General features: G+C 38.5%; 4 protein-coding genes and 1 pseudogene across 7 annotated transcripts in view; 4 read left to right on the top strand and 1 right to left on the bottom strand.

Annotated features, from left to right (window-relative positions):
- The first annotated feature begins 534 nt into the window (after positions 1 to 534).
- Positions 535 to 1,775, top strand: LOC106309564 (glutathione S-transferase DHAR1, mitochondrial-like). The gene is made up of 3 exons (XM_013746614.1): positions 535 to 687; positions 771 to 861; positions 1,120 to 1,775. Exons 1-3 carry the CDS (start codon positions 630 to 632, stop codon positions 1,601 to 1,603), a joined length of 633 nt encoding a protein of 210 aa, XP_013602068.1. The 5' UTR covers positions 535 to 629; the 3' UTR covers positions 1,604 to 1,775.
- A 1,079-nt stretch (positions 1,776 to 2,854) lies between these two features.
- LOC106307292 lies at positions 2,855 to 3,695 on the top strand. The gene is made up of 2 exons (XM_013744208.1): positions 2,855 to 3,121; positions 3,485 to 3,695. The coding sequence occupies exons 1-2, from the start codon at positions 2,898 to 2,900 to the stop codon at positions 3,504 to 3,506; spliced, it is 246 nt and encodes an 81-aa protein (XP_013599662.1). The 5' UTR covers positions 2,855 to 2,897; the 3' UTR covers positions 3,507 to 3,695.
- A 162-nt stretch (positions 3,696 to 3,857) lies between these two features.
- LOC106307291 lies at positions 3,858 to 8,639 on the bottom strand. Of its 4 annotated transcripts, XM_013744204.1 has the most exons (16): positions 8,594 to 8,639; positions 8,229 to 8,436; positions 7,789 to 7,918; positions 7,620 to 7,663; positions 7,179 to 7,272; positions 6,335 to 7,092; positions 6,072 to 6,203; positions 5,865 to 5,937; positions 5,734 to 5,773; positions 5,555 to 5,627; positions 5,365 to 5,430; positions 5,174 to 5,251; positions 4,917 to 5,089; positions 4,768 to 4,814; positions 4,428 to 4,659; positions 3,858 to 4,362 (listed from the first exon to the last, which is right to left on the bottom strand). In XM_013744204.1, exons 2-16 carry the CDS (start codon positions 8,405 to 8,407, stop codon positions 3,989 to 3,991), a joined length of 2,493 nt encoding a protein of 830 aa, XP_013599658.1. In that variant the 5' UTR covers positions 8,408 to 8,436; positions 8,594 to 8,639; the 3' UTR covers positions 3,858 to 3,988. The 4 variants fall into 4 exon arrangements, with proteins under 4 accessions (XP_013599658.1, XP_013599659.1, XP_013599661.1 ...); XM_013744205.1 differs by lacking the exons at positions 8,229 to 8,436; positions 8,594 to 8,639 and having other exon boundaries at positions 7,606 to 7,663; positions 7,789 to 7,911; XM_013744207.1 differs by lacking the exons at positions 8,229 to 8,436; positions 8,594 to 8,639 and having other exon boundaries at positions 7,184 to 7,272; positions 7,606 to 7,663; positions 7,789 to 7,911.
- Positions 8,640 to 9,316: 677 nt separating this feature from the next.
- On the top strand, positions 9,317 to 16,540 carry LOC106308966 (annotated as a pseudogene).
- A 5,250-nt stretch (positions 16,541 to 21,790) lies between these two features.
- Positions 21,791 to 22,931, top strand: part of LOC106310877 (putative wall-associated receptor kinase-like 11) — an 11,561-nt gene continuing 10,420 nt past the window's right edge. The window contains exon 1 of the mRNA XM_013748113.1: positions 21,791 to 22,418. Within this exon, the coding sequence (XP_013603567.1) occupies positions 21,791 to 22,418 (628 nt within the window). The remainder of the gene's footprint in view (positions 22,419 to 22,931) is intronic.

The raw sequence follows: 22,931 nt of genomic DNA, 5'->3' as shown, positions 1-22,931 counted from the left end.
TAATTTATAGCCGTTTGTAAAAATTCAAAATATAACATATACATAAAAATCTATTTTTTAATTATATGGTTATTGTAGTTGTTTAATTTATTTAATAGTTTAAAATTAGACAAATATGATAGAAGATACAATATTTTTTTATCAAATATTTATTATTCAAAATCATTAATTGTCATATATACTTTAGTTACATTAGGCAATTCCGTAAATTTTATTTAAGGAAATAATAAAGTACATTAATGATGAATTTATTGTTAGTTTAATAAAAAGTTTATTATATAATTAGATGGACCAACATATTTCTCTCATAGTGATGACATGTGGCTACAAAAAGAAGTTGTAATGATTTTCAAATAATATATAGGGGATACTAGTTGCATTGATGTTGTCGTTACGTTAACATTGTGCTAAAAACGTGAAAACCTTTACCGATACGGTTCAAAATTTTCAAATCGTATCTCGCCATGCACCAACACGTGGAAAAGATAACATGTCCTTCTCAAACGTTGGCCAATACTGGACCACTGCTTTTGGTCGAAGCACTAAAGCGAAGAGAGTGTGAGAATTGTGTATAAAAAAACACTGAATAACTCAACAGTGCTTTGATCACAGCAAAAGAAAAACTCAAGATGGCTCTCGAAGTATGCGTGAAAGCCGCCGTTGGTGCTCCTGATGTTCTTGGCGACTGTAAGTGAATTCCTCTTCTCTATGTCTCTGTTTAAGCACTGATTTGCAAGATCTGAGTTTTGGTTCTTTGAATGTCGTTTCAGGCCCGTTCAGCCAAAGGGTTCTTCTCACCCTCGAGGAGAAGAGTCTGCCCTACAAAATGCATCTGATCAACCTCTCCGACAAACCTAAGTGGTCAGTAACTCATTCACCGGATGTGTTGAGCTTTGTTTTAACCGGAAATTGGATTAGGTTCGGTTAGCTCAAATGCTAACCGGACATTGGATTAGCATGGTTTATATATATATGATCAGAGCAGGTATTGAACATACAGGATGAAACATTAGACTATGACCTCAAAAAAATTAGTGTTTAAGTATGTAGTATCATTTGGTCCCAACTAATTAAAATATATGTTTAATAAAATTATTTCAAGCCTCATATATGATGCAGGTTCTTAGACATTAATCCTGGAGGGAAAGTGCCAGTGCTTAAGATCGACGGCAAGTGGGTGCCTGATTCCGACGTCATCGTCAGCCTTCTCGAGAAGAAGTATCCTGAGCCATCACTCAAGACTCCTCCCAAGTTTGCCTCTGTTGGATCCAAGATCATGAGTACTTTCGTGGCTTTCCTGACGACCAAAGACTCAAGTGACGGTCCTTTGCTTCATGAGCTACAAGCCTTGGAGAATCATCTCAAGTCTCACGATGGTCCTTTTATAGCCGGGGAAAAGGTTAGCGCGGTGGATCTAAGCTTAGCACCAAAGCTTTACCATCTGGAGGTCGCTCTTGGCCACTTCAAAAGCTGGTCTATCCCTGGGAGCTTGACCCATGTTCATAACTACATGCATGCTTTGTTCTCCCTCCACTCCTTTGAGAAAACAAAGGCTGAGGAGAAGTATGTGATCGCGGGATGGGCTCCCAAGGTCCACTACTAAAACTACTATTTCCATCTGTTCCGCACCACTATGAGATTAACTGGTGTGGTGTTGTGTTTCATGGTTTATCTTCTCTACCAGTCAAATAATGAATGTTGACCTATTATGCTTTGTATTGTATCAATCAAACCATATTAATGTTAATAAGGCATTCTGACATACATTATTCCAATTTATATTTAATATATTATTTTGTTTTTAAATTTTAAGAAATTTTAAATAGATATAGATTTATAAAAAATGAGTTTCTGAATACGAACCTTAAAGATTTGACCCAAACCCAATCAACCTAAATTTATAAATATTCAAATGGAGCTTAAATCTTTAATCTAAAATGTAGCTTAAATCTTTAATCTCCAAAACCTGAATCAGATCCGAACCTACAATCGTCCATCCTATTTGATAAGTTTTATGTGCTTCCAACTTAAAACCAATTGGTGTGGATTGGCACGAGTCCCTTATATACTACTCAAATCTCTTTCATATTTTCGATTCAATACCCTCCCTAATGGTGCGTATAACCATTAATCTCGCAAAATCCATCATACCCTCTCCGAAATCATGCTTTATTCTCAAGCGATCTTGGCGGAACTGAGCCTTCTGTGGACCATCAACTAATGAGATGATCGGGCCACTGTCTGGGCCAGATTAATGAGCCAGAGTATTAGGTCCGCTCTGATACCATGATAAGTTATCTCAAGGGTTTGTTATGGACTTACAACTTAAAATCAATCGGTGATTAGTGGATTGACCCTAACCTTCGGAACTTTAGAACATTTATACTCGGTCGAGCGAGTTTAATACGATTTGACCCAAACCCAGTCAACCAAAATTTATAAATATTCAAGTGGAGCTTAAATATTTCATCCCAAAAATTTGAAACCCGAAACCGAATAGATCCAAATAGCTACCCGAACACCGATCTTACTCCAATAGTATTTTGGATCTTACTCATTTTCTGTCTTTTGAAAACATCTAAAACTTGATTATGGAGAACTTAAATAGACAAATACATTTATAAGCCGAAAACTATGTCACTACGCTTTGCTGCTTTTGGCATATACATGTTGTTTAATTTACTCGCATGAAACGAAAGCCACCTCACGTCGTGCTATTTTCGGTGTAACCTTAACGGTGGATCTTTAAATAAAACCAAACTATTTAAATTTAGGGCACAATCCAACAAAAGTAGTACAACACGTAAAAATCGTTGCAACTTTAGACAGCTTAAATAATCTGATTATGACCTTTTCTTAAACCATTCTTTTGTTTTAAATATTGAAAAGAAGAACGGATGGCGAAAACATGGGTAGCTGTGGTGTTATCCGTGATGCTACTCGTTTCCATAAACTCGGTGGCAATTTGGGCTGAGGAGGAACAGCCTACGATTGGGACGAGGATAGACTCAGCCGTGACAGGCGTCACCAATGCATTCAATGAACACGGTGGCCCAGACGCCGTTGAAACCGTATCTTCCACAGCAAAGTCCGTTTACGGATGGTTTGGTGATAAAGCCAAGTATGTCTATGATTCTTTATAATATCTATAATACGTTAGGTACTCTTAGGTTAAGTGATATTTTGAATATGAAAAAAAAAGAGAAAAAAAAAAGATATTAGTGAATATGTTTTTGCTACACCGTAGTTCTTATTTTCTTAGAATACATACATAACATAAGAATACATTTATGTCTCCTATGTTAAACATTATCTGAACATTTATATTATCCTTAATCTCATACGATTTAAAAGAGAGAAATTAATAACAAACACTGTATATGGTTTGTCCTAATATGTGTTTTTTTTTATAATTAGTATGTTTGTTTTTAATTTGTTGCATGCATAATCATGCACTCATTATCAATCTTCTTTATTTTTGTAGGGAAATGGGAATTCATTTCTAAAAGGAGGAATAAGGAAAGGTGAACTTATAGATGTGGTATCAATCAAAACAAAAAAAAAGCTTGACCTATCTGTAATTGATTTTATCTATTTTATCTTCATTCTTCAATGCATTAATATGTAAATGTAACCCAATATCTTTAAACAAAATGTTATCACGTCAATCTCGGATGCAAGTATGATCATTACATATAGATTGATCATCTTACCAGTTGCACCACTGAAAGTACTTCATGATCCCTCTGTTTTTGTCCTGGACTATTGGGCATTCTCCAAAATCCAAATTGTTTCGGCTTTCTTTATTAAACGCCAAAGTCAGAGAGTCTTATAGTGATCCAACAAACAAAATTGGATTAATTATTATTATACGCATCCAAGATTAGTGTTGTTTTCAGTGAGTTATCTTGTTTTACAAGGCGAGAGCAAATGTTAAACCATTGTAAGATTTAGGGTTATTTGTTTGCTTATTAGTGGGACTACATATTTATCTCTGATGCCTCCAGTTTTGTTTACCGACCAAACCAGATGAAGCAATCTCTTGACACCGAACGATCCCAGCCGCTCCACCATAACACAACCATCTCTCACTTCCTTGGTTCATGTTCCACCGCACTCTATGCATGGCCACCAATTTAGGTGGAAACGTTTCCGCTTTCACAGAGCTGCTACTGGTGCTTGCTTCTTTTCTTCTTCCTTCTTCGTTATCACCATCTTCTTTAACACAGACCAGTGCTCCTCTGTTATCCTCCTCCTCCTCTATTGTGTTCTTCTTCCCTTTCTTAGCCTTTGATTTTGACCCTTTGTTGCTAGTTCCCTCCGTTTCAGACTCTAAGCTCGGATCCTCATCTTGTGCAAAAGCTGTAGAAATGTAAAATAATTCATTGGACTACATGTTAGCTTATGTCGTATAAGTTTTAACTTACCTAAAGGCTGAGCGTCTGAAACAGGAGATGTGTATCTGTTAGGAGATTCGTTCAAGAGACTCCGAAGACATCTCTGTTTTTCACCATTCTCACTAACTGGTTTCTTCAAGAAGATCGGTACGTTAGGCACTGGACTGTGCACTGTAAAGGTGGAATCGTTCATCGTCAATCGTCCACAGAGGAAGTGAGGAGTTCGGTTTCTCGAGTCTTTTTCCACTGCTTTGGTCGTAAGCTGTAAAAGCACAAGAAGACAGAGAAAAATCTTTTATTTTTTGAACAACAGAGAAAAATCTTTAAAACATATAAACCAAAAAGAAAAATCAATGACTTTATAACCGACCTGGAAATGGAAAACGGACCCATCTGCAGTGCAATAAGCTGCCATGCCTGATGAAGTTGAATATCATTCAGTGTCACAGTAGTGCTTTATGTATTAAGATGATTGTGTTACAACTGAATTTAAAGCACAAATACATTCAAAGGATATACCTGTGAGCCGGGATACTTGAATACTCCAGATGGGAAAAGACGAACAGTTATAAACGCTCAACCCTTGCTGTTTTGTGTTAGGATAAGGCCTTCCGGTTGATGGAACATCATACGCAATCTTAACCAAGCTTAGGATCCTCATTGTGCCATCGTCAAAGGACAATAACACACATCTGCAGAAGAAATTTGAAAAACCAAGTTGGTCTAATCAGGACTCTCAAAGTCTAATCAACTGAGGATAGAGAAACAATTGGTACTTTGGGTCTTGTAACCAATCGAGGCTGTAAATAAATCTTGGTACAGGGTGCAGATCCCATAAAGGACGGAATGGATCACTACAGAAAAAGCAAGTAATAAGTTATGGTATGTAGTAACGCAAAAGAAAAATTAAAACTCAAAACATCGAAACTTGAAGAAAAGCTATGTAGCTGATATTTATGAAGTTTACCGTAAGTCCCAAAATTTTAGACCTCCATGTCCAGCAGTAGCTACTACGTTTGAACTTTCCTGATCACTGGAAAGTTTTCAGAAATTACATTTAATAATAAGTGAATCCTCTAACAGAAGGAAAGAGGTACATTGGTTTTTTAATTGAAGCCAGTGACAAAGCCAAATTGCTGTGATTTAATGTCACTGACCTTTCACTAGGAGCCCATGCAACTGCCCTAATAGGAGTTGTATCTGCGCTGAAGAAAAGTAAAGGTCTTGTATCTGCACAAAAAATTAAAAAGCAAATGTGAAATCAACAGATCACTCTCTAGCCACAATGTGAAAACAAATTATCTGACATAGAGAAAAACATATCAGGTCGTAATACCTTGTGAAGATTTGGTTGTAGAAAATTTCCAGAGAGCAACCTTGTGCAAGAGATCAATTACATTTTCACGCATTAAAGAAAAACATAATCATATGATGGAAATGGCAGTATGAAAGTAATTTGTTAATTACCGTGCCATCGTGGCAACCAGCGAGTAAGAAATCAGGGTTCCTCAAAGTCGACCATTCAACTGTTAAAGGGATGCTGTACGATAATAGATGAGCACCATATCAGGAGAACAGAGACAGATATTGAGGAGGTATCAATAATAAAAGCAAAAATTAATTTATGTACAACTCTGAGAACACAAAACTGGTAAATGTTAGACATCTACTAACCTCTGTGTATCACCACACTTCAAGTTTGAACATTTGAAAACGGGAGCCAGTTTCACAAAACGAAGATCAGTCGCATCTTTCTTTGAAGATAAATATACAGCCGATACTGCCTGAGGCATTGGAACATCCCACCTGCATAAAGTTGTTCATCATTCCGCATAGTACATGCAACCTAGTTAAAGGTACTAACATTGTTGCATATTGCAAATATGATAACACCAACTATACCAGCAGAGTAAATGAAAGAGAAGTAGCTGACTTACACTTCCAGAGATCCATTCCCCAGCAAGACAGCTAAATATCCCATTCTATGCTTATTAACAGAATCATCTGCATATGGGGGACGCCATTTCATATCCCAGGCAACTTTTCCATTGTGTGCCAGGCATAAGACAACCCTTGGAAGAGCAATGTCTTCAGAGATATCCGAGGATGTTCCCCCTGGAACGTTTCCAACAGCTTCACTATCTTCTGACACCACGGGTTCGCAAGTTTCTTCAGCTCGTTGGTGTTTTTGTCTCTTTCTCCGTACGGGAAGTTTGATATTTGCGCTTTCTGAAGGCAACCCTTTTCCTGAGTTTTCATTGTTGGTTTTAGCTTTTGTTACTGAAGCTTCTCGTAGAACCCGAGGAGGAGTTGCGGGAACAACTGCTTCTTCTGGATATCGAACAGACAAAGCTTCAACGTATAGAACGTCACCATCAAGCTCAATAGGAGGCTCAGCAGTAGTCTTCTTTCTAGGTCTTCCTTTTGGCTTCTTAGGCTCTGTTGCTGTCTCTATTGGATGCTTTCTGGGCCTGCCTCTCGGCTTTTTAGGCTCTGTATTGTTATTATTACTTTCATCGGATGGTTTCTTCTGAGACTTTCCAGACAACTTCTGTTTCTTCCCTGATATATAGGTGCTATCGTTCTCGCATGTGGCATTAGTAATGCACCATATCTGAATAATGCCTCTACCTGAAAGTCGAACGCCTATCTTGTGACTGTACGAATCAGGCGGATGAGTGGCTACAGCTAGAAACTGCAATGGTAAAAACTTACAACAATGAAAACCAAATATTTTCATTTCAACCAAGCATAAAAAAACAGAAGATATGACCTGATCACCTCACATTTTGCCCGAGCATCTGGGTTTTCATGAACTCTGGGACACCACTCTAATGCCCAAACAGATCCTCCAACATGCATGATAAAATCTTTGCTGCAGAGGCGAATAAATCATTACATAAACAATCCTGATTCATGACTAAAAAGTAAAAACCGGTATGAACAAAGACAAGAGCAGATATATCACACAAACAAGCACTGCCAGTATGCTGTCTAGCTAATTACCAACTTAGACCTGGTTCATACCCGCTTGACTCAATCACAAAACTTCATAAGTGACATCATCATTTTGAACATGAGAAGGGAGAAACCTATGATCATTTCCCATAGTCAAGAACTATTGTATGCCTTCTCAAATGTTGATGCATGAGTTTTGCTACCAAACAGAACCAGTAAAGATTTAATAGTCAAAGCTAATAATATTAACCTTAATTTTATTACCTAGGTTCGCCAAGTGATGATGATTCATCGTCATCTATCTTAACCTGCGCCAATAATAGTACAGAGGATTAAAAAAAAAAAACAGTAATGTTGAAGCAATTTAAGAAGTAACGGCGGGTAAGAAGAATCAAGGTTAAAAAAAATCTTGTAGTGTAAAAATAAGAAACACCTTAGGAGCTCGTGCTGAAGAAAAGTGAGGCAAAGTCTGACTCTTGACGTCCTTCGGTTCACAGCTTTTTGCAGCCTCATCATCATAGAACCCAAAACGTTTTGGTTCATAACTTAAATGCCTCCATTCCCTAGAGATGAGACTAGATTTGTGAGTATTAAAATCAACGAGTAGAGTTATTAGTAACTCAATTAACAATGCAATTCACAAATGGTTAAGAAGAGTTGAATAAGGACAAAGGTAGAATTTTTCCAAACGAAAGCCTATACGCTTGGTTTGTGTTTGTACGAGTGTTAGTAACTCAATTAAAATTCGAAGACAGATGTTTGGAATAAAGATCTTAACCACTTAAAAGTATAGTGTTTTTTTTTTCTCGATACAAAACTAGTCTATGAATGCATGCAGCATGCATAATTGAAATTGAACTGCTCTTAACTGACCTCAAGAATGTAACTGAAGATGACAGTCTCTTGATATCAGTCTTGTCAATATCAGTACGACCTTCACCGCAGAGATCAGTGATCAAGTCCACTGCCTTCAAATGATTCTCAACAGAGTAATCAAACACTGAAATGCTACATCCTTCTTCACCACTCCTTGAAGGCTCTTCTTCACTCATCGATCCGTTTTTTTCACTGTTTCAAACTCCTTCATACAACATAAGCAGAGATCATCACCCGTTAGTGCGGAGCAAGAATTGACAAGAGAATTTTCAATTCTGAGAAAGCAGATACAGAGAAGAGCTAAAAAAAGCTTAGCAACAATGGAATTGCATCTGAACGGAACTTGGACGAACAGAACTTACCGGCGAAAGTAACCACGGCTTTTTTCCTCGCGTCCACAGATCGACGCCTCATACTGACGGCTTAGTTTTTTTAATAGAGAATGGGCTGTTAATGGGCCTTCAGGTTTTACCGCCCCAAAAAAATTCATTGTTCAAATTAACAAACCCACCCCACCCCACCCCACCCCAAAAAAAAAAAGATAGTCTTGGTCATTGAGTTTCGGGAAACCCAAGCTCCACGTCCTCTTCGCATAGCAGCTGACCATGCATTAGCCATTGTTGCATTTGAACCAAGACATGGCTGGGTGCCGCCGTGGCGGAATCCATTTCTTGATCACCACACTCTCTTGAATATCATCTACCATATGCATTTAATTTCACCGTCCAACTCCTGAGCCAAAAACACGAAATAGACTTCTTCTTCCTTCACATTCCTCAATATATCGTCTACCATCTGCATTTCACTTTGGTGATTTATTATCAAATAATAATAACAACTATTATCCACAAATTTAGTGTTTGCACGTATTAGCATAATAACCAATCACAAAGCTGTAAAAAATATTGAGAAATATTTGTATCCATTTTTCATGATCTGTTTAAGCTTTTAAGGTAATAAATAACAAATCTAATATTACAATAAATATGATACTTGACACTTCATAATTCATTCTTGATTCCTCGTTACAAGTATCTTGTTACCTGCCTTAATCATGACGTATACTCGTTTCCAAGAAGGTCGCAATGCAGGTATTAGGTATAGGGCAAGAAATAGACTTCTTCTCATTGATTTCGAGTAATAAGATCATGATAGCGATATCTTGATGGAAAAGAGTCTGATTCGGCTTTGAATTTGACGGGCAGCCCTTTTTTCTTTGGGAGAGGAAACACCCTTGTAGCATTTGGTTGCAACAGCAAGGCGTCGTTGACTAACATCGAGCCGAGCATGGTGGGATGCGAGCTGAACTGTACTGCAAGCAAAGTTACGCGCTACCTAGAAAAACCGTCCCTTTTTTGGACAAAACTGGGTGTTCTAACGATGGCTTTACATATAATACTATCCCTCCAGACTGTGGAAATAACAAAGGGGAAGGGGAAGGTGGAGGAAGCTGTGATGGTAACGGATGTTGCAGTGCTAATCTATCGTATAAAGAGGTTTACCAGGTGGTAGGTGTCAGAATAGAGAGCTTTGATCATAGAAACTCGGCAAGCGTGAAATGCAGAGTCGCTTTCTTAACAGATGAAGACTACACCATATCCGAACCACAAAGCATTTTCGCTCAAGGGTATGCTACAATTACGATAGAATGGGTCATTCAGACGAATACTCTTTCCTTCTTGAACTCGTTAAGCTGCAAAAACACAAAAGAGTACGGGAATCTTTCATCAACAAGTTGCGTATGCGAAAATTTCACCATTTAATTCTGGGACACGTTATGCAAACTGTCAATGCAGCCAAGGTTATACAGGCAACCCATACCTCTTTAACGATTGCAAAGGTTAGTAAATTGTTTCTCAACTCTTTTCTTTGTGTGTATGTGTAAACAGCTTGTTAAATTAGGATTATATTGGGCTAGAGCTATGAGTATTGGGCTAACTATATGATGTATATTAGGCCTGTTAGGTATGACGGTTATTAGGTCATACGATGATGTATATATACTTTGTATGTGACGTTAAAGACGACAGGAAAGCATAATCAGTTTATTAACATGGTATCAGAGCTAAAATTCCTGAAACCCTAATATTTTTTTTTGCTTTCTTCTCCGTGTTCCTTTCATTCTTTTCTTTCTCTTCAAGTCAGAGCTTCTTTTCTGCTCGAGCTTGCTTTCTTACACAGTTCTTTGGTCTCAAACGATATGAGTATCGAGGCTGTTAATACAAATCGCAGTGGTGATTCTACTGTTATGAACGTTATGACGCCGTACTCGTTGTTCTCGTCTGATAATCCGGGAGCAATGATTACTTCGGTATCATTAACCGGAGAAAATTACAATGAGTGGTCCTCCGAGATGCAAAATGCACTTCGTGCAAAGAAGAAGAAAGGGTTTATAGATGGCACGATAGCCAAACCCGATGCAGCAGGAGCCGATTTGGAGTCTTGGATGTCCGTAAACTCGATGGTTGTGGGCTGGCTCCGAACGTCGATCACACCACGTGTTCGATCCACTGTTTCGTTTATCACCAATGCCCACGACTTGTGGGAGAACTTGAAGAAAAGGTTTTCAGTTGGCAATAGGGTTCGTGTTCATCATCTACGAGCACAACTCGCGGCTTGTCGACAAGGTGGAGATTCTGTTATTGATTATTATGGAAAGATGGCAGCAATGTGGGATGAGCTTTACTCTTATAAGCCGGTTCCTTCGTGTTCATGTGGTGCAGCAGCCACTTTCGCAAGAGAGAGGGAGGAGGAGAAAGTAGATCAATTTGTCATGGGTCTTAATGAATCCCGTTTTGCGACTGTGATTCAGTCTGTTATTGACTCTGACCCTTGTCCTGAGCTGGAGCATGTTTACTCACGTGTTATACGTGAAGAACAGAGGCTGATCACATCAAAAACGCGTGAAGCCACTGACGCAATTGGTTTTGCAACACAGCTTTCCATTCGAGGAGGCGACTCGATTTCTGATTCTCGTGGTGATTCTACAGGAACTCGAAACAGAGATCGACTTCTATGCAGCAACTGTGGACGAGCTGGGCATGAAAAATCTTTCTGCTGGAAGCTTATTGGCTATCCTGATTGGATAATTGAGAGGAATGCTCGTTCTGAAGGAAGAGGTGGTAATCGAGGTGGACGTGGTGGTGGCTCGACGACAGGAAAAGGCCGAGCTGTGGTCAACACAGCCACTGCAACTTCTCCGCATCCCTCTGTGTTTCCAGAATTAACTGCTGAACATTGGAAAGCGATCATCATGATGGCTCAGGAGAAAACAGGGCATGTTACAAAGGACAAGCTTTCGGGTAAGTTTGCTGGCGACATTATTATTGACACGGGCGCTTCCCACCATATGACTGGGGATTTCTCTTTGCTCGTCGACGTGGTGGACACTTCCCCGTGCTTGGTGGGTTTTGCGGATGGAAGCAAAACAATTTCATCCAGCATGGGCGTGTTACACATTACAAATGCGATCTCCTTGCATAATGTTCTTTATGTCCCGGATCTCAATTGTTCTTTGATATCTGTTTCTAAACTTCTGAAGCAATTGAAACATTGTTGTGCGTTGTTTACTGATACTCTTTGTATTGTTCAGGACCGTTTCACGAGGACCCTGATTGGAGCCGGTGAAGAACGGGATGGAGTGTATTATCTAACGGATGTGGCACCGGTTCGAGCAAACAGAGTTGGGACAGTTACTGATCAAGCTTTGTGGCATCAACGGTTGGGACATCCGACGTTTTCAGTGTTTTCGGATTTACCTTTTTCTATTTCAAACTCATCTAGCCCGAGTCCTTGTGACGTATGTTTTCGGGCTAAACAAACAAGAGAAGTTTTTTTTGACAGTTCTAATAAAACACAAGCATGTTTTGATTTGATTCATGTTGACGTATGGGGACCGTATCGAATGCCTTCATCGTGTGGTGCTGTGTATTTTTTAACCATTGTGGATGACTTCTCCAGATCAGTATGGCTTCATCTACTCTTAGAAAAGTCAGAAGTTCGACAAGTATTGCAAAATTTCTGCGCATATACTGAAAAGCAGTTTGGCTTGAGCGTCAAAATTGTGAGAAGTGACAACGGCACTGAGTTCACTTGTCTGAGCTCGTTTTTTAAACAGGAAGGCATCATTCATCAAACATCTTGTGTGGGAACACCGCAACAAAATGGTCGAGTGGAACGTAAGCACAGACATATTCTTAACGTTGCGCGTTCTCTTCTTTTTCAGGCAAGTTTACCTACCAGGTTTTGGGGAGAGGCGATTCTTGCTTCGGCTCATGTTATTAATATTACTCCAACGAAAGTTCTCGATGGGCGTACTCCACACGAGCTCCTTTTTGGTAAGAAACCGAGTTATGACCATTTGAGAGTGTTTGGTTCGGCATGCTATACGCATCTCCGTTCCCGCGACAAGGACAAATTTGGTCCACGGAGTCGTAACTGTGTCTTTATGGGCTATCCTTTTGGGAAGAAAGGATGGAAAGTTTTTGACTTAGACACTGAAGAATTTCTGGTCTCGCGGGATGTGGTTTTTAGAGAAAATGTTTTTCCGTTTCAGAGTATGTTACCTCCGGTTGCTCCAGAAGTTCAACAGAACTTGGTTGATGATGACTGGTTTATTTCACCGAGATCAGATGACAGGGGGAGTTCAGAGGAACTGACCCATCCCTCTCATGATCCTGATGCTGAGACTGCAACTACTACTTCATCTCCTAACCCTGTTTCAGAGACACCAGTAGCCGCAGTTGATTCATCTCTTGCAGTCGATGCTGTTTTGGTTTCCACCTCTGACCAACCACCTACGGATTTAACTCCAGCTCCGACAGTTGATTCTAGCTCAGAAATTATTCCTTTGGGACGAGGTCTTCGAATGAAACAACCACCAAAACAACTGGATGATTATTTGCTTTACAATGTCCACTGCACTGATAATACACTTCCCGTTCTTCTCGAGCTAGAATCAGCGTCTTCGTCTACGGTACCAGGTAACACCCCATACCTTCTTGAACATTACATATCTGACGCCATCTTCTCTAAAGGCCATCAAGCTTTTCTGGCCGCAGTGTTAGCAGGAGTTGAGCCTAAGAGTTATAAAGAAGCTTTGCAGGATAAAGTATGGCGAGAATCAATGGTTGATGAAATAGATGCATTTGAGAAAAATAATACTTTCAGTATCGTCGACTTGCCTGAAGGCAAAGAAGCACTTGGAAATCTTTGGGTTTACAAAATAAAATACAATGCAGATGGTACTACACAGCGACATAAGTCTCGATTAGTAGTTCTCGGAAATCATCAAGTTGCTGGCGAAGATTATTCTGAGACTTTTGCACCAGTGGCTAAGATGAATACAGTCCGCACTCTGCTTAAGATCATCGCAGTAAACAAGTGGGAGGCTTATCAGATGGATGTTCATAATGCTTTCTTACACGGTGATCTCGAGGAAGAAGTCTATATGAAACTTCCCCAAGGATTTCGCCATTCAGATCCAACAAAAGTGTGTCGTCTTCATAAATCTTTATATGGTCTCAAGCAAGCTCCAAGATGCTGGTTTGCTAAGTTATCTACGTCTCTGAAGGAATATGGTTTTACTCAATCGTATAAAGACTATTCTCTCTTCATTTACACAAAAGATGCGATTGAGATGAGGGTTCTGGTGTATGTTGACGATCTGCTGATTTGTGGGAACAATGATGATGCTCTCTCCTCGTTCAAAGGTTATCTAAGCACATGTTTTCACATGAAAGACTTAGGAAAGATAAAATATTTCCTTGGTCTTGAGGTTTCTCGCAGTGACGAAGGGATTTTCTTATCACAACGAAAATATGCTTTGGAGATAATTAAAGAAACCGGCATGCTTGGGTCCAAGCCGGTTAATTTTCCGATGGAACAACGTCATGAGCTTGGCAGGGATAAAAGTCCATTCCTGACGAATCCATCTCGCTATAGACGACTGGTTGGCCGTCTACTCTATCTTCTTATTACTCGACCGGATATTACTTTCTCTGTGCATGCTCTCTCTCAGTTTATGCAGGCGCCACGAGAGGCACACTGGGAGGCAGCTCTACGCGTTGTTCGCTTTCTGAAGTCTTCTCCTGGCCAGGGTGTTATTTTTCAGTCTGATACAGACTTGACCTTGACAGCTTACTGTGATTCAGATTGGAACTCCTGTCCGGTGTCAAGGCGTTCTTTAAGTGCTTATTTTATGCTTCTCGGCGGCTCTCCGGTTTCTTGGAAAACAAAGAAACAAGATACGGTTGCTCGGTCTTCGGCTGAAGCAGAATATCGTTCCATGAGAAATGCTTTGGACGAGATTCTCTGGTTCCTCGAGTTACTAACGGAGATCGGTTTCCCGCAACAAGGGCCTGTACGTTTATTCTGTGACAGTCAGGCAGCTATTTATATTGCAGCAAATCCAGTTTTTCATGAACGAACTAAACACGTGGAATCAGATTGTCATGCTGTTCGAGATGCAGTTTTGAAGGGCACTATCTCTACTTCTCATGTAAGCACACACGATCAACTGGCCGATTTGCTTACCAAGGCCCTTGGTCGTCAACAGTTCGAATATTTAGTGTCCAAGTTGAGCATTCTTAATCTCCATGCTTCAACTTGAGGGGGAGTATTGGGCTAGAGCTATGAGTATTGGGCTAACTATATGATGTATATTAGGCCTGTTAGGTATGACGGTTATTAGGTCATACGATGATGTATATATACTTTGTATGTGACGTTAAAGACGACAGGAAAGCATAATCAGTTTATTAACAGATTACAAGTTCTCCATGTACTTAGTGTAATTAGATTCTAATGATTTTTCTTATGCCTTATCCAGATTTTAATGAGTGTCTACAAATTGATTCTTACTGTGAAAGAACCGAAATTTGTGTGAATAAGATCGGACATTACAGATGCTTGCCTGATAAGACTGTACCAATAATGATAGGTAAGTCACTGGATGTATCTTCTGTTTCAGTTAACAATTAACAGCTTATAAACAAACAAATGACGACTTAACATACCATCTTTCGCTGCTGTTTCCAGGAATAGGTGTAGGTTTTGGTAGTTTATTCCTAGTTGCTGAGAAAGTATCTTAAGAAGAGAAAGGTGACTCAGAGGAAAAAGAAATTCTTCAAACGCAACGGAGGATTATTATTGCAACAACAACTCAATACAAGAGAAGGTAACGTTGAGAAGACACGAATATTTAGCTCAAGAGAGCTTGAAAAAGCCACTGAAAACTTTAGCGAAAGCAGAATTCTTGGACAAGGTGGTCAAGGCACTGTGTACAAAGGAATGCTGGTAGATGGTCGAACGGTTGCCGTAAAAAAATCCCAAGTTGTGGATGAAGACAAACTAGAGGAGTTCATCAACGAAATCGTCATTCTCTCTCAAGTCAACCATAGACATGTCGTCAAACTCTTGGGATGTTGTCTTGAGACAGAAGTTCCTGTTCTGGTTTACGAGTTTATCCCCAATGGTAACCTTTTCCAGCACATCCATGAAGAATCTGATGACTACACAATGATATGGGGAGTGCGCTTGCGCATAGCAGTTGATATCGCAGGAGCTATTCCGTATCTGCACTCTGCTGCATGTTCTCCTGTTTATCACAGAGATGTCAAGTCAACAAACATAATGCTAGACGAGAAGTATCGAGCCAAGGTATCTGACTTCGGTACTTCAAGATCAGTAACGGTAGATCATACTCACTGGACAACCGTTATTTCAGGCACGGTTGGATACGTGGATCCAGAGTACTACGGTTCCAGCCAGTATACCGACAAGAGTGATGTTTATAGCTTTGGAGTCATCCTCGCTGAGCTTATCACATGAGAGAAGCCTGTAATAACCCTTTCGGGTTCTCAAGAAATAAGAGGTTTGGCGGATCATTTCAGATCTGCCATGAAAGAGAACAAGTTCTTTGATATCATGGATGCTCGAATAAGAGACGCATGCGCAGAACAAGTGATGGCAGTGGCAAATCTAGCAAGGAGATGTCTGAATTCCAAAGGAAAGAAGCGGCCATATATGAAGGAAGTGTTTACCGAGTTAGAGAGGATATCTTCATCTCCAGAGAATGCATTGGTACAGATTGAAAATGAAGACGGTTATGATGAAGAGGAAGAAGGAATGAATATGATAGAGATCGCTGATTCATGGACCGTTGGTGTTACCGCTCCAGCCTTCAGTACTGTCGCTTCGGCTTCCTCTGCAGATGTTGAACCATTGTTTCCTCGTGCTACATGGTGAGGTCTGAAAAAGGGAAGGTAATTCTGAATAAAATTGATGCTAAGATTTGATATATGTGGTAATTTAGATGTTGTTGTTTTTGTGTTTGTCATTCTTCTCCTTAAACACCTGTTCCTGTATGTAATATTTTCATTCTAGTGTTTGTTAATAAATGTATTACTACATATACCACTACTAACTAAAATCATGTTAGAGAGCATGAAGTGAACTTTCTACGTTATTGAACACAACCTATAAGGCTACAACCTCGTACTCTAAAAGGCTTATAATCAAACTCTTGTCAATTTCTCATAACTGCAATTTTACAGCTTTTAGGCTTTTCCACTTTATGATGATCGTCCTCCATAAGTTTCAATCTACATAAAACAGTACACGAATCCTTATTTCCCAAGATCTAGGATATAAAGTGTACAAGGTTTTCTTGGCATCTGTCGTTAAGAGAATGAAGCAAAGCAAAAAGATCCGAATGACCTCATATATATAAAGAGGCCAACTTGCTCATTTCAGATGGCCACTAAGTACCTGACACGGAAAAGGGATAATTTTAGGCGTGCATGCAACTAAGGACCAAAACTCATCGTATCATATGAAATTTTGACCTCGAGAGAGGCTAATGATTAAAGGAAATTAGAGGAACCACTCATCAATCATACTACAGTAATTACCAAAAACCATACGATTGGAAGATAGTGTACGCAAATCAATAAGATACAGAGACCAACCTCTTTGCAACTCTTCAGCATTTTTGCATTCAGATTCTATCTCCAACTTGGAAGGAGCCTGCTTCCTCGAAACATTGATAGAGTGGAGAAAAGCTTTGCTTTGATGGCACAACAACAACTGAAAAAACGATTCTTGGAAAATATCCATCACTTTTGAATATCTTGAGGTTCAAAGCCCCAACAATCAGCGTAGCTTACAATAAGTATTAGCAAACCCCACAGACCCATCAAAATAAAAACTGCTTGGGGCTGTTCGTTTCTCCATTTATCATCTCCATCCAGCTGCTCCATCCATATGATCCATCCAAGTGATCAATCCAGATTTTAGGACATGTTCGTTTTTCCATTTAGATGTCATCTCGATGGATTTTATGCTTGTTTTTTTATTTATATTTCAATCTAGATGTTTGATATTAGTTTTAACTATACTAACTTTTATTATTTAGTATAAAATATATTTACACTGAAATTATTTTAAAATTAGCATTTCACATTTACAAATTTTTATTTCATACAAATTTATTTATTTTTATTAGATTTGTATTAAAATTTAACTACTACTATAACTTTTCATAAAATTCAAAATAGAAATTCAAATTTGAATAAACTTCCAAACAACTCAAAGTAGAAACTCAAAGTGCAAACTCAAATTTTATAAAACTAAAATTTAAAAGATGAAAGCAATGGTAAGATTTTGGCGAGAAAACATATTTTACGGTTTTGGCGAGAAAGCATGGTTTTACTGTTTTGACAAGAAACCGCGTTTTGTGGTTTTGGCGAGAAACCACGTTTTGTGATTTTGGCGAGAAATCGTGTTTTGCGGTTTTGGCGAGAAAACACATTTTTCGGTTTTGGCGGGATAACGCGCTTTTGCGATTTTGGTGAGAAAACGCGCTTTTGCGGTTTTGGCGGCAAAACGCGCTTTTGCGGTTTTGGCGGCAAAACGCGCTTTTGAGGTTTTGGCGGGAAAACACGATGTCGCGGTTTTGGCGGGAAAACACGATTTCGCGATTTTGGCGGAAAGACATGTTTTTGTGATTTTGGCGGGAAAATATGTCTTATCAGTTTTGGCATGAAACTATTTTTTACGGTTTTAGCAGAAAACATGCTTTTGCGATTTTAGCAGGAAAACACATTTTAACAGTTTTGGCGGAAAAACGCGCTTTTACTGTTTTGGCAAGAAAACACGCTTTTGCGGTTTTGGCGGGAAAACGCGTTTTTGTGATTTTGGCGGAAAAAATGTGTTTTTGCGGTTTTGGCGAAAAATCACGTTTTACGGTTTTGGCGGGAAAACGCGTTTTTGCAGTTTTGGCGGGAAAACACATTTTTGCAGTTTTGGCAGAAAATTGTGTTTTGTGGTTCTGGCGGAAAATTGTGTTTTATAGTTTTGGTGGTTTTGTCGTTTTTCATAAGTGATAAAATGATATTAGGTTTGAGTTTGTAATTTGTTAATTACATGATTTATACCATTTTGACAAACTCATCTCCATCTAGTTGATCCAATTTGGATTAGCCAGCTGATTTTCAAAATTAAGCCTAAATTTTTAAAACTCATTCAGATGAGTCATTCAGATGAGTCATCTAGATGACTTGAACTTTTAATGTCTAAACGAACAAAACTCTCGTCTTCATACAAATGGCTCCTTAAGCCAACACTTGAGATCATTAACGTATGTTTAATCATAGCTGCATATATAACAAAAGTCAACCCGAACTGAACAAGTATGTTAGCTTGCGAAATTTATGGAGAATAGTATTCTGCAAACTTGTCAACTGTGAGAGTGAGTGCGACCTAAATGATTGAATTAGAGTAACAGAACTGTATTCTGCAAACGTATTCTGATATTATGCAATATAAGTACTGGAAAACACAAAATAAACCTCATTTAACCATATATGCAATGATTTTAGATCGTGAATCGCCAAGTCCTGAAGCCACTAGACCGAGCTTTTACCCATGGTTCTTAACTTCTTCCATATGCATTCTGTTTTCGTAAAGAAAAAAAAAGAAGGCTGATTAAAACATCATTACCATGAACAGATCGATCGCAAATCGGATCTAAGAATCAACGTTACCTGAATCGAGACGAGTCAAAGCCCAAACCCTAACAAGAGAAGAGAACCATCGTGTTCAAACAAGGAGATTCTAATGATAATGAGAGAAACGAAGGAAGATAAGAATATTAATCGGAACTCTAAACCAACTCAAATGATGAAGAATCGATCAGCGCGGGAGATTTAGGTTAAGATCAGAGGGAGAAGTCGCCTCTGCTTTCTATATATACAAGATATCAGAGAGATCCTACGGTTGTTAATTGTTAGTGTGTAAATTAATCAACGGTGCAGACGCAACAAGAAAAGGCGGTTACTGTGTTCGCGCGTTATTTAATGTGTCAAGCTTCACTAATTCTTGAAAGACACGGCTCCTATTCTCTAAATAAAAGATTTTTTAAAAAACAATTGTGATAACATATAGGATTCAATTCCTAATATACATAATCCTTGAGAAAATAACTTCCTTAATTTATTTTCAGTAACTAGTTTGGAACAGATTTGAAAATAGATTGCTTGTAATTCATAGACAACAATTTCGTTGCTACATTTTAAAATAATTAAAATAAGCTGTAATACGTTAACTCTTCAACAACGATGATACAATTAAGAAAACAACATTTCTATTCGTCATTTTACAGTCGATAAATATTGTAATGTTGCAAAATGTTAAAACCATTTAATAAACAAACATAAATATAAAAAACTCACCCGGTACATGCCCGCATGTTATCATCTAGTCTATTATATTAAAAGTAAAGTAAAAAATAATATTTTCTAATTTTAAGTGATTTTTACATATTTTCATTCTTTTTGAACTAATTCTAACCAATTCAATTATTGTCTTTTTTAATTAATTCGACCTCATTAATTACAAACTTACAAAACATAACTATTATATCTTTTACATTTATTTTTCACCTTTCCAAACTACTTCATTAATTGCATTTACTATAATAATTCGACATAATTTATTTTATGTATTAACCATAATAATTTCACAGGTTTGAATGAAGTTACTCTATTTTGAGACAAGAATTTAAACCGATTCATTTTTTTTTTTACATAATTAGTTAGACAAGGATTTATAGAGTGCATATCTGTTTTTCAGATATTAATTTTTTGGATTTTAAAATTAAACTTTATTCGGATATAATAATATTTCCGGACGGAGTTCGAATCATATTCTTAACAGGTCCGTGTAGGTTTACAGAAACTTAATATTAGACAAATAATTCATATGTTAAAAAAATTATTAAACAATTTATAAAAACTAAAAATTAGCACATGCACAGTTGCGCGGATCAAGCTCTAGTGTGTCCTCGAAAGAGGAGAACCACATATCTCATCTTTACTCGGTCCAACCACACTTAGTCACAGGTGGATGATGATCGTCCAAGACTTGTTCAAGAGTTATAGGTCTCCGATGAAATAAAGAAGACAACCAAGTCATTCATTAGCTACTTTTAAAATTACTTTATAGACTCTTTCATTCAACTAAGAAGATCCATGTTCCCTGGTCCGTCAGCTTTGTGTCTCGAGGAAACCGACAGCCTACGAAAAGAGTTACTTTTATTCCTTCCCTCAGGCTCTTTTTGTCAGACAGCAAAAAACACCAGAACAATAGCTCACATAAGCCATAAGGCATCAAAACATCCACGAGCAAATTGGGAGGAGACCAGCTACGATTGACCCCAAGCCCTGTTATAAGATGTCATATCAAGTAACAGTGGTCAAGTTTTTTATCTACCCAAGTTATAATCAATGGTCAAGTTTTTTATCCACCCAAGTTATAATCAATGGTCAAGCACCGATTAGTTTGCATTCACAACAAGTAACAATGGTCAAATACTCAAATGTTTTATCTTGCTATCCGCCTTAGTCATGGCGCGCGGATACTCTTCTTTTATCAAAAGGAACGAGGCAGGTATTAGGTAGAAGGAAAAAAATAGATATGTATATCCAACGATAGGGAAGGACTACCACTAGTTATGCTCCAGTGTGGGCACTAGAAGACCCAATGTTTATTTCGAAGACTTAATAAACTTGCAACAACAAAATCATCAAAAAAGATTTAGGGGAATTTTAAATTTTGAGATATTCATCTTATGTTGAAAGTTTTGGTGACAGACTACCAATAGTTATACTCTTGAGTTTCTGACAAAGAAAAACTATAAAGTAAGAAAATATGTGCTTTTAAGTTTTTGCCACCTCTATTATTGTGAGCCTTGGTAGGGCATATGTTTGAAATAAAATGGTTGATGGCGTAGTTTTTGCTTAACAAAAACAACGCGGGTTGACTATTGACTATTGACTTAGGCGATCAGAAATTCGCCACTGGTTGATTCTATTTACTCTCGGACAAAAACTTTTACCGACACAGCAACCAAACTTGTCCTATAATATCTCCCAAGTTCCTATGAAACTATAAACAGTTTGATGTTGTTTAACCTGTGTTGCAAGTAACCACATCTTTCCTCTGAGCCCGCTTGCTTGTTAAGCAAGAAACAAATTCAATCTGTTAAGAGAAGCAGCATCATGAGGTGCTATAACAAATACACTTTCTCCATTCTTATCTCTCTTCTACTCATGCCCATCCTTGATTCGAATGCCCACACTCTCCCGAGCTCGTGTCAAACCGAATGTGGAAATATAAGTATTCCTTACCCCTTTGGAATTCAAGAAGGTTGCTATCTTAACGAATGGTACAGAATCAAATGCAGAAACTCTACTTTTCCGTTCCTTATCAAGATTGGCATGGAAGTTGTGAATATCCCTTTGCCAAATGAAGAATCTGAGTCTCTTGACTCTCTGCCATTCGGGACAATTCGTGTCAAAATCCCGATAGCATCGGTTGGATGTTCCAGAGATGGAAAAGAGTCTGGATCGGCTTTGAACTTGACGGGCAGCCCCTTTTACTTTGGGAGAGGAAATAGCCTCGTAGCGGCTGGTTGCAACAGCAAGTCGTCGTTGACTAACATCGAGCCGAGCATGGTGGGATGCGTGCTGAATTGCACTGCAAGCAAAGATACTTTACCTAGAAAAACCGTCCCATTTTTTGGCAGAACCGGGTGTCCTAACGATGGCTTGACCTATACTGAGTCTCTAGACTGTACAAATAACGAAAGGGAAGGTCAAAGAAGATGTGATGGTAACGGATGCTGCAGTGCTAGTCTATCTTATGGTGACGTTTACTGTGAAGATGAAGCAATAAGAAACAAGATGGTTGGTTAAGGTCTCAAGACAATGGAGATACCACTACAAGGGACAAGCATGTATGGTGGATTAAAGTCTCAAGACAATGGATTATTAGTTTATCATATCTCATCTACCATTTGTCATACTTGTAATCCTTATATATATGGGATGTTCCCATAAGCAAATCAATCAAGCAAATAAGATTCTCCTTATTTACTCTATCTCTCTCTACTTTCTAGATTAAACATCTCTCTCTCTTGTTCTTCACTATGTTCTTCAATTTCTAACATGGTATCAGAGCATCCAAGCTCTTGAACACCAAACTGCTTCCGCAAATTTACTCTATTCACCTTACTCTTTCACTTGTTTGGTTTACTTTCTTCATTTCTAGAGAACATATCTTGGCTTCCCTTGTTTTCTCTCTTGCCTAGCCTCAGAAATTCAAATTTCTCCTTGGCAAATTTTTTATTTTTTACCCGCT

Source organism: Brassica oleracea, chromosome C8 (genome assembly GCF_000695525.1).
Source record: "Brassica oleracea var. oleracea cultivar TO1000 chromosome C8, BOL, whole genome shotgun sequence".
NCBI lineage: Eukaryota > Viridiplantae > Streptophyta > Magnoliopsida > Brassicales > Brassicaceae > Brassica > Brassica oleracea.
The sequence above is the reverse complement of the archived record's forward strand: the minus strand, read 5'-3'. Positions and strand labels throughout refer to the sequence as shown.